The 18,248-nt window shown below is 40.6% G+C and overlaps 1 protein-coding gene across 3 annotated transcripts in view; it reads left to right on the top strand.

The window, feature by feature from the left end:
- The window catches only part of Atrn (attractin), a 123,904-nt gene that overhangs the window by 85,951 nt on the left and 19,705 nt on the right, over positions 1-18,248 (top strand). For all 3 annotated transcript variants that reach the window (XM_006498606.4, NM_009730.3, XM_011239259.1), the window contains exons 20-24: positions 1,741-1,834; positions 2,651-2,703; positions 6,766-6,860; positions 10,382-10,460; positions 12,068-12,225. In XM_006498606.4, coding sequence (XP_006498669.1) covers positions 1,741-1,834; positions 2,651-2,703; positions 6,766-6,860; positions 10,382-10,460; positions 12,068-12,225 — 479 coding nt within the window. The remainder of the gene's footprint in view (positions 1-1,740; positions 1,835-2,650; positions 2,704-6,765; positions 6,861-10,381; positions 10,461-12,067; positions 12,226-18,248) is intronic.

An 18,248-nucleotide genomic window follows, 5' to 3' on the forward strand; every position in this document is an offset into this window, starting at 1 on the left:
ACAGTTAAGGTCACCCACTATTGATTCTAGGGTGTCTCCCTCATCCCAGGTCTCTTTCATTGTGGAGATGCCCCCCACTTCCCCACCACTGTCAGTTGCAGATTTCCATTCTCGGGACCATCTGGCCATGCCTTCTGTTTCTCCTCACACCTGATCCCGACACCCCCGCCCATTCCTTCTCCTACCTAGTTCCCTCCCTCCATATGCTTCCTATGACTATTTTATTCCCCCTTCTAAGTGAGATTCAAGCATCCTCACTTGGGCCGGCCTTCTTGTTTTGTTTCTTTGGGACTGTGGAGTGTAGCTTGGGTATCCCATTTTTTTATGGCTAATATCTGCTTATAAGTGAGTACATACCATTCGTGTCCTTTTGGGATTGAGTTACCTCACTCAGGATGGTATTCTTAAGTTCTATTCATTTGCCTGCAAAATTCATGATGTTTTTGTTTTTAGTAACTGAATAGTAGTCCACTGTATAGATGTACCACAGTTTCTTTATCCATTCTTCAGTTGAGTGAAATCTAGGTTGTTTCCAGTTTCTGGCTATTACAAATAAAGCTGCTATGAACATAGTGGAGCATGTGTCCTTGTGGGATGGTAGAGCATCTTTTGGGCATATGCCCAGGAGTGATGATATAGCTGAGTCTTGAAGTAGAACTATTCTTAGTTTTCTAAAAAACCACGAAATTGATTTCCAAAGTAGTTGTACAAATTTGCACTCCCTCTAACCAAGCAAGTGAAAGATCTGTATGACAAGAACTACAAGTCCCTGAAGAAATAAACTGAAGAAGATATCAAAAGATGGAAAGATCTCCCATGATCGTGAATAGGTAGGATTAACAAGGTGAAACTGGACATCTTACCAAAAGCAATCTAGAGATTCAGTGCAATCCCCATCAAAATTCCAACACAATTTTTCTGTAGACCTTGAAAGAGCAATTCTCAGTTTCATATAGGAAAACATAAAGCCCAGGAGAGCCAAAACAGTTCTGAGCCATAAACGAACTTGTGGAGGAATCACCATCCCTGACCTTAAAGCCGCACTACAGAGCAGTCGTGATTAAAACAACAACAAAGGCTGCGCACTTTTGGTACAGAAACAGACGTGCTGACCAATGGCATCCAATCCAAGATCCAGAAAGAAACCCACACACTATAGTTTTTTTTTAAATATAAAGTTCTTCAGCTTAATGCTTCTCATTATTCATGAGAGAAGAAGACTCAACAGCAAAGAAGGTGAAACAAGGGTGACAAGTACCACAGGGCTCTCGAGTGTCTCTTGTGATGGACTAGGGAGCCCGTCAGTTCTGAATGCTCAGGAATGTGGTTCACAGTGTGGCCACAGTACAGAAGATCCCCGAGATAAGGCAGAAGACAGTCACCACAGGTCATCTCCACAGGGCAAGGACTCAGTATATGGCATATTACTAATGCTCTTAAATATTTACTGAACAAAGGAACAAAATGCTGAGTCTGTCACAGAGATGAAAATAGCCGTTGCTTCAGGGGACAGCAGAAGATAGCCTTTTTTTCTCCTTGAATGGTAGTTAATTTAATGTTGCCTCTATATTATTAGAAATAAATTACAAGCTGAAAAATAATGAGTCATACGCAGTGATTTCTCTTGCTTTAGGCTGTCTTTACTACAAACCCATTTCAGGCTAAATGATTTTGTCTTAATCACAGTCTATGGTAATCTGTCAAGCCAGTTGTGACCTGTCTTCCTTTCCTTCTTCCCAGCATGCAAGTGCAATGGGCACGCATCACTGTGCAACACCAACACCGGCAAGTGCTTCTGTACCACCAAAGGTGTCAAGGGGGACGAGTGCCAGCTGTGAGTACCACACACACTCTGTGTCTCCAGTGGGGGACTGGGCCTTGCAGCTGCCTGGGCCCTGTCGGCCACCTGCTTGCCTGGGCATTGTTGCCCTTCACTCCCAGGGTCTTTGAGTGGACTAGTGTGGAGGTTTACCTTTTTTCCTTCAGACAGGTTATCTCAGTTACTTTAATATTGCTCTGATAAAACATATGACCAAGGCAACTTACAAAATAAAGCCTTTAATTGGGCTTATGACTTAAGAGCATTGGAGTCTACATTGAGTTCCAGGGCAATAGAGCTACATAGTAAGACTGTATCAATCAATCAATAAATAGGACTACATAGTAAGACTGTATCAATCAATCAGTAGATGAAGAGAAAGAAAGAAAGAAAGAAAGAAAGAAAGAAAGAAAGAAAGAAAGGAAGGAAGGAAGGAAGGAAGGAAGGAAGGAAGGAAGGGGAAGAACAAAACAAGCTTAGATAGGAAGAACAGGATAGAATGAATGACAAATGCTTGAAAAATGTTTTAGCTGTACTTTTAGAAGCATACTCAATCCACACAGAAGTAAAAATGTTGTTCCTTATGAGTAGTACCTAGCATTATTACATATGTACTTGCCTGTGTCCTTGGGCAAGTATTTGTTTATTTGTTGTTTTTATACTGTTGCTGGTGTAAATTACTGAGCAGTTAGCAGAAACATTCCTGCAAATGGGATAGTCTCTCTGATCTGAATAATGATATAGTTTATGTAAAAGGATTTACTTGGTTTAAAAATAAATATAGAGTCTGTGCTTTAAATGTCAATAGAAGATAATTTCTTTTTTCCCTAGATGTGAGGTAGAAAATCGATACCAGGGAAACCCTCTCAAAGGAACATGCTACTGTAAGTTTTTGTAATTGTTTCTAGAGAGTAATTGAACAAAACGACATTGCTTTTTTTTTTTACCATTGTCTGAGAATGATAAATGCTTGGGGGATGAAGCAAATACTCATAGCCATGCCCCTGACTTGGTGAACACTGTTCTAACTGAGGCATGGTCTCTGCTGGTCATCCAGAGCAGTTAGCAGGGGTGCTGTCCTGCCTGTCCTTGTTCAGCTCCCGCGGAGGCGTGCTCATTCACCATTGCCCAGTGTAGCTTATCATGTCCAATCTTCAGACAGCCAGGAAGGAGTTTCTAAGATAGAGGTGCGTTCCACCATTCTCTCTGCAGCTGATTTGTGCTCACAAACAAGTAAATAAAACACCAAATTAATACCTTGGTGTGAAAGTGAATCTGGTAAGCTTACAGCTTTATCATAAATATATTTTTTGTCTATGAGAATCTACATAGTAGGTTCTAGACTATAGAACAATAAAAAAAGGAATTAACATTTGGCATATGCAGCATAATGGTATATATAAATTGTAGAAGAAAATGGATGGTTCTAGACCTGAAAAGACAAGAAAATTGCTTGTGTGTAATCTGGGCAGGTCTTAAGTTGTGACCTTCAACATCTGCTTCCCAAGCAGCTGGAACCACCAGGCCTACAGAATTCTTAGCTATGATTCTAAAGGTCATTCATCAAATATAATGTTAATGTGTATTTTATTAAAGTTTCAAACTTCTATCTTTAATAATCTGCAAATGTAGCTCAGTAGAGGAGAGCTCTCGCTGTAAGGTCCTGTGTTCTATCCCCAGCACAACAAAACAAGACATTTAAGAAAAAATTAAAACAAGTTGGCTGTATTGTCTCAGTATCTCATCCTTGAGATAGTGAGGCAGGAGGACTTTTAGTTTGAGGCCTATGTGGGTTATGTAGTGTGAAACCTTTCTCAAATAATATTTACACTTTTTTCTTTAAAAAACAACTTTTTTCTTAATTTATGTGTTTTGCAACATGTAAGTCTGTGCAATGTGAACATATCTGTTGCCTTTGAATGCCAGAGAGGGTTTCAGTTTTCCTGGATCTGGAGTTACCAAGGGTTGTGAGCTGCCATAGTGGGTGCTGGTAATGAACTGAGTCCTCTGGAAGAGCAGCCAGTGCTCTTAACTGCTGAGCCATCTCTGCTGCTAGGTACTCCCCCTTCCCCCCTTAAATTTAAGACAAAGGTCTCACTGTGTAGCCTCAGATGGTCTAGAACTCAATTTGTAGAATGGTTGACCTTTGAACTCACAAAACTCTGCCTGCTTCTGCCTCCTGAGTGTTGAGATTAAAGTTGTATGTCACCACACCTGCCCCTATGATTTCTATATTTAATAAAGATCATGACTAGGATATAGAGAACACTTTTAGAACTGAAGAAGAAGACAGTTACAGTTAAAAGCAAAACAAAAACAAAAACAAAACAAAACCCAGAAAAAAAAAGAATGAAAACTAGCACTGAAGAAAAAATAAATTTTAAAAATAGGCAAAGAGTCACTATTATATTGTGATGGATGTGTTATATGTTTAAAACCACAAGTGAGATACAGGCCTGAAATGACTTTAATCGAAGCTACACCAGCCTGGGGTGGTAGTTCAGTTGGTAAAGTTCTTGCTATGCAAGCACAAGAAGCTGGGTTTGATGCCCAGGACCCATGCTGAAACCCAGGAGTGCTGCTGAGTGCTTCAGCTCTGGGGTGGCAGGGCTCACTGGCAGGAAGCCTAGGCTAAGAGAGACTCTGTCTCGAAAAACAAGGCCGATGGCACCTGATGAACGGCATCTCAGCATGACCTTTGCTCGGCATATAATGTGTACACACAAATTCATAGTTTAGTAGAAGACAAGTATGATCTGCTTTTCATGAAGTCTGTTGTAATACGCCTTCTTTAGTTAACCATAGTTGCTTAAAAAAAGAAAAAAATCGACCTCACTGGACAGAAAATGGATAGAGTGTTCTAATAGCCAATTCAATTCATCATCATTATCAAAACCTATAACTTAGGGGGCTGGAGAGATGGCTCAGCGGGTAAGAGCACTGACTCCTCTTCTGAAGGTCCTGAGTTCAAATCCCAGCAACCAGATGGTGGCTCACAACCATCCATAAAGAGATCTGATGCCCTCTTCTGGAGTGTCTGAAGACAGCTACAGTGTACTTACATAAAATAAATAAATAAATCTTTAAAAAAAAACACCTATAACTTAAACTTATCAATAACTTTAACTTTCCTACCCCATGCTTCCTAGTTACCCATTCTGCTTTCTGTTTGTATGATCCTGGGTATGGCATCTTAATGGAACCACAGTGTTTGACTTTGTATCTACTTAATATTAGGCATGATGCCTCTGACTCTCATCCCTGATATAGCACAGTTCAAAATTGCCTTTCTTTGGTGCTGTACATATAGCTGAGCGTTTGAGTGCTTCCCTGCATGCACAGGTTTCTGAATTCAATCCCCAGCACAAAAAATGATAAAAAGAAAGCAAAAAGGCTTATTTTTACAGCTGGACAGATCATCCTGCATTGTGCCTGTCATGTTTTGCTTGTTTCTTCTGTCAGTGGACACTGTGTTACTTCTACCTTTTGGTTGTTGTCAGGAATATTGTAAACATGAGTGAATATACACCCAGAAGTACAACTGGATGTGGTAATTCTATGAGTGTTTTGTTTTTTGAGGGATGGTTATTATTGTTTCCATACAATAAATTACATTTCCTTACAGTTCATTACATTTCCAAAAGCCATGCATAGCATTTCTGTTGTTCTACATTCTTATTGACACCAGTTTTCAATTTACATTTATTTTGTGAGTTTTTTAATTGGTAACCATCATAATGGACATAAAAAATAGCTCATTGTAGTTTTGGTATTTGTATTTCAGTAATGCTTGGTGTGATTATCTTTTTATATTCTTATTAACCATTAGTGTGTATCTTTTTTTGGAAAAACACCTCTTCAAGGGTTTTACTATGTAGCTCTGGCTGGCCTGGAACTTGTGCAGACCAGGCTTGCCTCCGGTTCCCACTGTCTTAGGTAGGTTTCCATTGCTGTGAAGAGGCACCATGACCAGAGCAACTCTTACGAAGGACATTTAATTGGGGCTGGCTTACAGTTTCAGAGGTTTAATCCATTATCATCATGGCAGGAAGCATGGCAGCATCCAGGCAGATGTGGTGCTGGAGGAGCCGAGAGAGTTCTATATCTTGATTCAAAAATAGCCAGGAAAAGACTGTCTACAGCAGGCAACCAGGAGGAGACTGTCTTCCATATTGGGCAGAACTTGAGCACTAGGAGTGTTCCAAAGCCACCTACACAGTGACACAGTACATCCAAAAAGGCCACACCTATTCCAACAAGGCCACACCTCCTAATAGTTCTACTTCTCATGGGCCAAGCATACTCAAACCACTACATCCACCTACTTCTGTCTCCCGAATGCTGGGATTAAAGGCATATGTTGCCATTACCCAATTTTAAACCAGATTATTATTGTTTTTTTGTACAACAGACTTTTAAGGTTAAAGTTTGCAGCAATAGGCATTCTTTGAAGCTGTATCACACTGATATATGTCTGTTGTTTTCTTCCTTCCTAGATTAAAATAGTACAGTATATTCAAGTTTCAATTGTCCCTTTCCATAAGAAGTCCTGGTTTCTGTTCCATTATTAGTTTATATCTTAGTGTTCTTAAGTAAAAATACTCAGTATTTATAGATGAGTTAGATTAGAGCCAAACCCCAATCAGGGTATTGGTAATGAAGGTTTGCTGGATAATTCAAAGGATACTGCAAAGATCTGGTTTCTAATGGAAAGAACATGTAAGTTGGCCATTAGTGGACCACACATCTGTATTTCTTATTCTTTGGAACCTTGGGCAGGATAGACAGATGAGCTAAGATTCCTTCATAGCTATTGAATTTGTGAGAAAAACAAATTGTGTTTCCAGAAACCTGCTTTAGTTTGTATCAACACTTACTTTCTTTCTGTGTGTGGTGTGTGTGATGTGCCTGTACCATTTTCAAGTTTTTCTTCCTTCTTTCCATAGATACCCTTCTCATTGACTATCAGTTCACCTTTAGCCTGTCCCAGGAAGACGACCGCTACTACACAGCCATCAACTTTGTGGCTACTCCTGATGAAGTAAGCTTTTCTTTTAAGCTGTCTTATTTTGTGTTAAATTTTGTATAGGTTTTTTTCTTGGTCATCCTGGACAAAAGTACTACATAGAAGCAGACAGTATCAGGGTGGGAATATAAAAGGCAACCAGTTTTTAAGTATTTTTTTATTTACTTGTTGACAGTTTTATATGATTATATAATGTGCTTGATGATATTCAACCTGTGACCTTTTGTCTCCCTCATACTTAGTTCCTTCTCTCCCCACCAAGTCACCTTCACTCCCTCTCGTGTGTGTGTGTGTGTGTGTGTGTGTGTGTGTGTGTGTGTGAGAGAGAGAGAGAGAGAGAGAGAGAGAGAGAGAGAGAGAGAGAAAGACAGACAGACAGATAGACAGAGAGACAGAGATTGATTGATTGATTGATTGATTGATTGATTGATTTACCTACCTAGTTTACCAGCTGACTGCAGGAGCATGCTGGGTGGGAAGTTCTTACTGGAGCATAGACACATTACAGTGACTACACCACTGAAGAAAGTGACTCCCTCTCAGGTAGTCTTCACTGCCACTAGGTCCTCAGGGATCAAGAGAATGTTTGGAGTCTACATTTTATCTTTTTTCCACTCAGAAGGCAAACATTACTGAATGTTTTTAAGTAGTAGAATAATGTTCATGATAGTCTGTTTAATATTAAATTAAGAATTTGTTCCTAATTATAAAATTTTTAGAAGATAGACAAGAAGACAAAATTTTTGAGTTAACAGTTTGAAAGGTTTATTTTTATTTTATTTTATATGTATGAATATTTTAGCTTCTTGTATCCCTGTGCATCATGTGTGTGCAGTGCCTGTGGAGGCCAGAAATAGATATTGGATCCCTGGAACTAGAGTGATAGATCATTGTGAGCCATCATATGGGTGCTAGAACCAACCCAGGGTCCTCTGCAAGAGCAGTGAGTGCTCTTAACTGCTAGGCCATTTCTTTAGCCCCTAAATGTGAACAACTCTTTAAATAAATGTAAGTGATCTTAAATACTCTGGAGAAAAATCTGTAGCTATACCTTACTTTTTAAAAATTATTTTGTTTTATATTATGAGTGTTTTGCCTACATATATGTGTGTCTGATGCCTGCAGAGGTCAGAAGAGGGTGTTGGATCCCCTAGAACTGGGGTTACAGATGGCTGTGAGCAGCTATGTGGTGCCTGGGAGTTGAACCCTGGTTCTCTGTTAGGGCAACAACTGCTTTTAACCATCAACCCATCTCTTTGGCACATGGGTGCATTGTTGGTTTGGCTGCTTGAGTTGTGTGTGAGGGGTGTGTGTGCATACATATGTGGGTCCATGCTTATCCAGTGGAGGCCAGAGGTCAGAGTCATGTATCTCTCTGTTACTTTCTACCTTATGTTTTGGAAGCAAGATTAGATAGACCCCTGGGACCTTCCTGTCTTCTCCTCAGCACTAGGACTACAAGTCCACACCTGACTTTTTACATGGGGCTTCAGATCTAACTCAGTCCCAACACTTGTTTCATTTCCTTAGCACCTTGGCTAGATTCTTAGGATTTTAGAAGGAGCTTATAGCAAAATACCACAAGTGAAATTTACTACTGCCTTAGTCATAAGCAAATATTGAAGGCTCAGTCTTTAAGGGTATAATTGATAGTGTTCTTTTTTTTTTTAAGTAAACAAATAGCCTGTCATGGTAACTATCGCTGTAGTCCCATTACTTGTGAGAGATGTCAGCTCAAGGCCAGCCTCCGCTACATAAGTAAGGGAAGACCAGCCTGAGCTATATGGGACTCTATCAAAACAAATAAACATTGTAGAATTTTTGTAATACTTATTAGAAGGTAGCTGATGATCATGAGAGTCTTTAGACATTTCTTCATTCCACTGTTTTGTGTGTGTGTGTTTCATGACAGATTTCTTACTAGATTTATCTCTTTGTGTGTGTGTGTGTGTGTGTGTGTTTTACAAAATGACAAAGATTTTAGTCCTTCTCGTGGAAAGTAGTTGCTAGTGGTCAGCAGATACTTGCTAGTATAAATAAATGAGCATAGATCTGCGCTTGCAAAGGAAGACAAAGGGAAAAAAGGTTTTCTTGAACATAATTCCTACTTTGTGAAAGAAACTTCTCATTTGGAAATTACATTTTGAAAATAGGTATTGTGAATGTTTCCATTGTGGTTTGTGGTATAACTATCAAATAACACTTTTTTAAAAAGAAAAATCTTAATTTTCTAAGATTTTTAAATACCCTTTTAAAATGAGCATTTCCAGCATGGTTTGATTAATTTGTAAAATGTAAGAATATAGTATCTAAGGCTACAGAAATGACTCAGTGGTTAAGAGCACTGGCTGCTTTACAGAGGACCCAGGTTCCATCCCCAGCACCCTCATGACAGTTCACAGCCATCTGTATTTCTAGTTCCAGGGCATCTGATGCCCTTCTCTGATTTTCTCCAGTACTAGTGACACACAGCATACATTTGAACAAAACCACTGATACACATAAAATAAATTGTTTTCAAGAAACAATATAGCATCTAATTAGCTTACAAAACTAATTATTTGTTTCTGTACTAATTACGTTTCTATTGGCATGACTAAGGCAACTTATAAGAGAAAGCATTTAATTTGGGGTTCACACTTCTAGTGCCTTAGATTCTATGAGCATCATGGTAGGGAGTGTGGCAGTAGGCAGGCAGGCATGGTGCTGGAGCAGAGGCTGAGAGCTCACATTTGATTTTCTACTAGAAGACACAGAGAGAGCTAACTGGAAAAGGCATGGGCTTTTCAAACCTCAAAGCCCCCCTCTAGGAACACACACCTCCACCAAGGCCATACCTCCTAATCAAACAGTCCTACCAACTGAGGACTAACCATTCAGAGATAGATGAGTCTATGGAGGCCATTGTCATCCAAACCACCACAGGCCCCAAGAAAGATTTGTTAGTGAAATTTCAGTGAAAACTAAAACAGCATTAGAATTTACCTGGCATAGCCAGCAATGATCTCTTCTGTTCAGTGCCACAGATTTCTTTGAGTTAAAACTCAGTTGTTAAAACCAAAAATCAAAATGTAATTGGCACTTTAAATTGCTATAAGGGGAAACAAGGTTTTCAAAGCCATGAAACCATATTCAGAATAATTTTAGCGAGAGAAATATTTTTTCTTTTTTTTGTCTTTTCTTTTTTTTCTTTGAGAGAAATATTTTTATTATTTTATATTATTTTAATTACATATTTAATTATTAACCATTTCTGACAGAGGGCAAAAGGTGAGGATCTTCATGGAACTAATATCTGATAAAGCACCAAATTCTTCCCAACTCTGGGATGCAAATGACAGTTCAACTTCAGTTTATTGCTTGTATTGAAGAAAATTGACAAGAAATGTCATGTCTTAACATAAGCATGGATTTCTTTTAAGATGTAGAATAGTCTATAATTAATGTTTTTGAGACTAGTAAGACCTGATTATTGTTGTATCTTAAAATCTAGAAGGTACTAACAATTTTCTAATGTGTATTTTTTTTTTCATCAGCAAAACAGGGATTTGGACATGTTCATCAATGCCTCCAAAAACTTCAACCTCAACATCACCTGGGCCACCAGCTTCCCAGGTACAGACACACCTAGAGAGATGGATTGGCAAGTTTAGTGTAGGAGTTGGGGAAGGAGGCTCTGAAGGCTGGTGAGTGAGTTCAGAGCCCACCTCTGCCTCTTAGTAGCCATGGCACCTTGAACAAGCCATGCTTGAACAAGCATGTACAATTCCCTCTCTACCTTAGGCTACTCAGAGTGAGGAGTCACAGCTCTTGCCTCCAGCGTTGCTGGTTCAGGTTGGTTGGATGGCTGCTCCCTGCTTTGCCACCACCTTCCAGCACTATGACTATCTCTATGTTTGTGCTTCACAGGGGAAAAACTAAAGTGACTCATAGTTTTAAGAAATGAAAACTCTTTAAGGGAAGGGGGATAACTCTAATATGTAGAGGTATTCATACTTTGGGATAACTCCTAAAAGTACAGCTTTTCCATTCTTGTTTATCTTATAGTGACTATAAAATTCTGATGGCCCTAATGTAGCAGTTACTATAAATAACCACTCCATAACTTGATAGCCCTGAAGATAGACCTAGGTTTGAATTTACCTGCACGGTGTTGAACAAGTTACTGAAGCTTTCTTTTCTTTGTTTTTTAAGTTTGTTTTATTTTATGTGTGTGTTTGCCTTTGCCTGTATGTGTATAAGTGTACCATGTATGTGCAGTGCTTGAGAAGGTCAGAAGAGGACATCAGCTCCCCACCCTCAACGAGTTACAGACAATTATGAACTACTATATCTGTGCTGGCAACAGAACCCAGGTCTTCTGAAAGAGCAACCAGTGCTCTTAACTGCTGAGCCATCTCTCTCTAGCCCCCAAGTTACCTAAACTTTCTGATCCAGTTTCCTTCTTTATAAAATGATACAGTGAAAATAGCTTTGCTATGTACAGAGATATTCCAACTTTTTAATATTACAACATGACATCTACAAATATGTTAGCCCTCATTCATAATCTTGCCTGAATTGTAGAGTGTTGCAAGGAATAAATGAAATAAAGGAGGTACTTATTATAGAGTTTGAGGTTTGCCTTCATGCATAAAGAGAAGCTTTTTTGAGTCTGTACTACTCATGTTCTTAGCCAATGGAGTATATAAAATATGGTAGAACCATTTAGAAATGGAGTCTCACTGGGTACAGGCCTGAATGCAGTGGTAGCAGGTAGCAGAAAGAAGGCCTGAGTGGCTGCTTGAGCACCTTCTCCATCAAGACTTGAGGACCTTTCTGCTTAGGAAGTGATGAGCGAGTAAGTGTCCCTGAACAGGAGCCTTGAGCATATTCTACAGTGTGAAGCAGAAATACAAAGGAGTTGAGGTATCATGTGCAAAATGAATGCAGTGTCTGTTTTATATGTATGATTGTTTTACATACATGTATGTCTGTGCATCGCTTATATATCTGGAGCCTCTGAGACAGATTACTTAATCTATTGGGACTTGAGTTTTTCCAATCTGTAGATGGAGATAGGAAGGTGTTGTGTGGGTTAGAGACTGAAGCTCATAAGGCTATATTCTTTTGACACTGTAAGTGCTCAATAAACTTTTACCCTCATTACTAGTGCGCAAAGATTCTTTCTGATTGGCATACCCGCCTCCCAAGTCTTTATTTTTATTCTTGCTTCTTTCTAGCCGGAACCCAGACTGGAGAAGAGGTGCCTGTTGTTTCAAAAACCAACATCAAGGAATACAAAGATAGCTTCTCTAATGAGAAATTTGATTTTCGCAACCATCCAAACATCACTTTCTTTGTTTATGTCAGTAATTTCACTTGGCCCATCAAAATTCAGGTAAGAACTGCTTTTTAACTTCATTCCCGTAAAGATGGTGACATCTCTTTAGTGGAGACTAACTTCACTCATTTGGAATCTGTGGTGACTGAAAGATAGTGTTGCTTTGCCTTTGAGGGATCTTTGCCATAGACTGAGTAGCAGGTGAGTGCTGTTCTTAGGTTGGAGAGATGTTCAGTGAGTGGAGTGCTTGCTACACAAGCCTGAGGACATGCAGTTCATCTGCAGCCTCTCATACAAAGCGGGACACGCAGGGTGTGCCTGTCACCTCAGCACTGGACATGCAGTGTGTGCCTGTCACCCCAGCACAGGACACGCAGGGTGTGCCTGTCACCTCAGCACTGGACATGCAGTGTGTGCCTGTCACCCCAGCACAGGACACGCAGTGTGTGCCTGTCACCCCAGCACTGGACACGCAGTGTGTGCCTGTCACCCCAGCACTGGGAAGCAGGGGACAGAAAGATCTTGCTTGCTGGCCAGCCACTCAAAGCTGGATCTGTGAGTTCTAGATTCAGTTAGAGACCCTGTCTCAAGTAAAATAAGGTAGAGAGGAATTGAGGAAGACACCTGATTACCTCTGGCTTCTGTATGCATGTGCACATATATATACCTTCACACATATACACACTCAGAGAAAAAATTCTGAGAGTGTCATATCACTTGTGAAGAAAGTTTTAAAGCACTTTTAAAAGCAAGATGAAAGCTATGCAAGGTATGCAAGGTAGTATACTTTTGTAATCCCAGGATGTGGAAGACCAATGCAGGAGGATCACCCTGAGTTTGAGGCCATAGGAAGACCCTGCCTCAAAAGGAGGGAAGGAGGGAGGGAGGGAGAGAGAGAAAGAGAAAGAGAAAGAGAGAGAGAAAGAGAAAGAGAAAAAGAAAGAAAGAAAGAAAGAAGGAAGGAAGGAGAAAGAAAATCAAATTGATTGGCATATAGTTATGTGTTTATTTTTTGAGTAATTGCTATGTAAAAGCCTTTAGAAATACACAGTTTTAATTATGGAATTGAGTATAAATAAAACAAGTACATGTTTGTAACCAATAAAGTATAAAAATGACACATAAGATGTCAAAGTGGTATGATGGCTATAATGTGGAGTCCATAGAGGAAGCAGTAGGCAGTATGAGGTACTGTGTAAAAACACATAGCTTTACTATTGCACAGACAAGTGTGGATTCTTGTTCTGTGTGTGGTTCATGGAGGCTCTCCAGTTTGCAGATTCTCTGTGCATGTGTCCTGAAGGATTGGTCTTCCTGCTATGACCTCTGGTGTTATTAGCCTGAACTGAGTCCTAAGGAGACAGGTAGTGGAAATGTTTGTATTGCAAAGACAGTATGGGTAGTTGTTTTTAGAAACAGGAGTTCAACAGAATTGATAGAACTTGTGATCAAGAAGCTAACAGCTGGACTGGGATGTAGCTCAGTTGAAAGAACGCTTGTCTAACATTAAGAAGCCCTGGGTACCATCACTACCACAGCATAAACTGAGAGTAGTGACAGACTCATGTGTCCCAGCACTGGGAAGGTAGAGGTAGGAGGATCAGAGGCTGCCCAGGGAGGTTGAGAGTGACTTACGCTAGGAGATAGATCTAAAAATGAAAAGGAAAAAGAACTTGGTAGCTGCTAGAGCTACCATGAAGAGAGTGGAGCTTAAGGATTCAGCTGAAGAATGTAAACTGCCTTCTGATGACAACTGAGAGTCGCTGAGTTATTTAAAGTCAGGAAGTGAACAAAGATCAGTGTTTCAGAAAGACCTCTGTGGCAACAGTATTGACTAGAAGTAGCCCCTCCTATGTCAGGTACTGGTTTAGACTGTATTTGGAAGTGTCCTCTTTCTTGATGGCCCTCAGACACCTTTCATGGCCACTCCTCTGCATTTGTACCCCATAGCCACACACTTGATGGTTCTTTATTACATAAATAGCTCCTTATAGGCAATGATAGATTTTATATTTTTGATAATTTTAAGATAAACTCTATGTCATTGCATAGAATTTAGTAGTTGTAGGTACTCAGTAAATGTATATAGGATGAATACAAAAGCTTTAGGGTAACAGTATTTTGTTCTTCTTCCCCCGCATTTTTAACTATCTCATAGTAGCACAGACTAACCCATAACTGACCATGAAGCCAAGGATGACCTTGAACTCCTGTACCTTCTACCTCTTCCCCGAAAGTGCTGAAGTTACTGGCATGTGCTGCTCACCCAACTAATAGCAAGTTTTTCTTATAAAGGTGCTGATGCCCTTTCCCTGTTTGTGTTAATTGCTGACACTTAAAAGCTCTTTATCCCAACCCACAGTGTTAAAGAGTTTAGTTAAATTTTGTGGAAATTTTGTCCCAAATGAAGTGGTTGATGGCAGGCCTGGTGGCTCCTTCCTATAATTCCAACACTCAGGAGACAGAGTCAGGACGATGGCCAAGAATTCAAGGCCTTGGGCCTACAGAGTAGAAGAGAGAAGAATGAGGATTCGAACACCTGATTAAATAGATACCATTTCCTGCTACCAACCTGTGCCTTAGCTACTCTTCTATTGCCGTGACAAAACATCATACCCAAGGCAGCTTATAAAAGAAAGCATTTATTAGGACTCACAGTTTCAAGGGTTATACTCCAAAACCATCATGGCCGGGAGCAGGCAGCAGGCAGGAACATCTGCTGTGAGGAAGAGCTGAGAGCTCACTTCTTTATCCACAAATAGGAGGCAGAGAGAAAGCTAACTAGGAATAGAATGAGCTTTGCAGACCTCAAAGCCCACCTCCTTCCCAAACATTTCCACCAATTGGGAACTAAGTATTCTAATCTGTGAGCCTCTGGAGGCCCATTCTTATTTAAACTACCACACTTTATAAGTTAATACTACATGTGATGAGGAAACTGGTATGGGAATTCTGAAAAGTAGTTCACAGGAGTGGGAGGGGCTGAACGTGAGTAGATGCTAGCATGTGTGTCAGGAGTGAAGTGTTCAGAGCATTGCCTGGTTTGACTTCTCTCCAGAGCTGAGGTGAACATGCTTTGTGCCAATACAAACCCGTATTAAAGCGGTGGTAGTTACTGAAAATCAGTGCAGGGCTGTGGTCTCAACACAATGTTTGAAAAAGAAAACAGGGCATCCACATCAGGCAGTGTACAGCTGCTTATAATTCCAGTCCTCTGGCCTCTGCTCACATGCACATACCCCCCCATACATACACACATGATTAAACATAATGAAAAATTAAAAATTAATGCTATAAAAATGGAAAGAGCCGGGCGTGGTGGTGCATGCCTTTAATCCCAGCACTTGGGAGGCAGAGGCAGGCGGATTTCTGAGTTCGAGGCCAGCCTGATCTACAGAGTGAGTTCCAGTACAGCTAGGGCTACACAGAGAAACCCTGTCTCGAAAAACAAAAACAAAAACAAAAACAAAAAAAAAAGTGGAAAGAAAGGTTCACTGTTTCACAGGAAAACTCTGAGAGGTGATAATCCAATCCCAGTTTAAAATATACTCCATAGTGCACACAGCCTCTCCCATCCTTGGCAACTGAGGCCTGTGAGAAGACTCAGTCCTCTCCTGGCTTCCAACCTTACAGTGTTCAAAACTCTTCTGCAAGATCCACATGGTCCTACCAAGACCCTGAAGGTCAGGCATGCTGATTAGGCTGTCTCTGGGCCTGAAGTGAAAGGTAAACACTTCCGAGATCTCCAAAGCCTTGGGAAGATTCTGAAATGTATGGGTGTTGGTTCAGGTAGACTCTCAGCCTTGGTGAAGCTGCCCCCGGAGCTGTAGGGTTATCTGCAGAAAGTCAGCCAGGTGCACTTACCCTGGAATCCTCTCCCATTCACAGACACCTCCCTGAGGCTTTGTGGCTTCACCTCACTGTGCAGCTAGCTCCTGTTTTACATGCTTATATAATGAATGGTCTTGGTAAAGAAGATGATAAAGGCAAGCTAGAGGCCTTTTTTTTCCCCTCTTCAAATTTTGATTGGCCTTTCCCTACTGTTACACTGTCTACTCAAGGTTTTGAGCATTTACTTTGTGTACATAGTAAAAGCAAAGTACATATTTTTAAGTAGAAAAGAAAGCATCTGTGGTCTTTGATATAGGTGCTTTTCTTTATTTTAATAGTAATACTTATTCCATGCTTGTTAAGAAATTCATTCACAGCGTGTTTTCATAGAGACTTTCTCTATAGAGATATATAGAAATCTAGACATGAGGACAGCCCACTAACCCACTCTTCAGACACTAGCTGCTTCTCTTAGAGCCCTGGGCTCTCACCCTTTGGAGGACAGCCATCCTCACTCATATGTGACAAGCTTAGACACAGAATAATCACAGAGACTCCAGCCTCCCCCACAAACCCACAATGCCAATATCCCATATTCCCAGGAACTTTTAATAAGCCATCCACTCTAATACTCCATCTCTTATCTCAGGCATAGGCCCTGGTTTTGGTTTGCTTCAGAGTACTGCCTTTTCTCTACCACGCCCTTCCCACTCTTTGCTGACCCTCCAGAGATGTCATTTCCAAATGAAGGGGGTTTTTGGTTCTGTGGGTGTTTTGTTTTTCAGTGCAGTTCCTTAACTGCTATTCAGGGGACGGAGCAGGCAAACCAGATCTCTAACTTCTGAGGCCTGTGAAGAGAAGCATCAGAACCTCCCAGGGGAGCTGTAGGAGCAGGAGTCAGGCCTAGATATGACTGTGAGAGAGTGGGGACCATTACCAGTGTCTTACAAATGAGGGGAAGGACTACCGTGCTGGGCCCTGAAAGATAAGGAGGACCAGGCTTCAGGAAGGTAGGACACATTCTGCTGACTGTCTGGGATTGAGGACAGTAACACAACTACTTAGACATACTTTGAATGAAGGACAGACTTAGTGCTTCAGAACTGTAAATCCATTATATCTTTCCCAAGTCTTAGGCTAGCCAAGTTTCTCAACATTTATCTACCTCATCCCAAAGGGTTCCCAGGACAAATATTTCTTACTCAAACATTTGATGGGAGTTGGAATCAGGTTGAGGAAATGCAGGGGTGTAGATTTTAGATTTCTGGGAATATGTATAGATAGCTACCTTCTGTTGGATAGAAAATGAGATTGTAAGTTTTTCAGTGTTTTTTTACACGAGTTTGTGTGCCCATGTATGCACATGTGGAGGCCACGGGTCTACCTTAGGTGTCTTCTTCAGGAACCAGCCATCTTATTTTTAAGATGATCTCTCTCCAGACCTCAGGGCTATCAACACACCTCAGGGATCCATCCTCCTGACTGTATGTCCCTAGCATTTGGGTTACTGTACCACCATGCTCAGGTCTTTGTGTAGGTCCTGGGGATCACAGTTAGGTTCTCATACTGCAGGGCAAGCACTTTGTAAACAACTATCTCCCCTGCATATGGAAGTATTACCACTAAATTACAACAAGATTTTCTTCTATTAAAATTATATTTTAGAAGCTGGATATAGTAATGCGTTGGGGCAAAAGGAGGGAGGGAAATGAAGAGGATAGGAAGAGGGGGAGGGAGAAGGGAAAGAGTGGAGGCGGGATCAGAAGTCCAATGTTATTCAAGGGCAGCCTGACCTAGATAAATCCCTATTAAAAAGTTTTCAGTATAGAAACTTCTCATCACCTTCATTATCAGAAAAGCCCCTAAATTCAGAACACTTTTTAATCTTAATTAGTTGACAATTTCATAAATGTATTATTTATATATATGAATAACATTTTCCTCCTACCTTTTTTTCCCTTCCCCTCTGATGATTCCCATCCTCCCAACCAAGCCCCCCTTCTGCATTTGTTTGTTGCTTTAATGACCCACTGAGTTCCATTGGGCTCACTTCCATGAGTGTGACTAGAAGAGCTATTTATCAGAATGTGGGCAACTTACCAGTAGTGACACTGATGAAGAAAGTGTTTCCCTCTTACCCAGTAACCATTAATGGCCAGGAGCTCCTGGGAGGGGTGGGCGCCTTATGAGCCCCTTCTCCAAAATGCTTTCAAACTGTGACCAGCTATATTTAATGTTTTTATTATGCC

Source organism: Mus musculus, chromosome 2, assembly GCF_000001635.26.
Source record: "Mus musculus strain C57BL/6J chromosome 2, GRCm38.p6 C57BL/6J".
Taxonomy (NCBI): domain Eukaryota; kingdom Metazoa; phylum Chordata; class Mammalia; order Rodentia; family Muridae; genus Mus; species Mus musculus.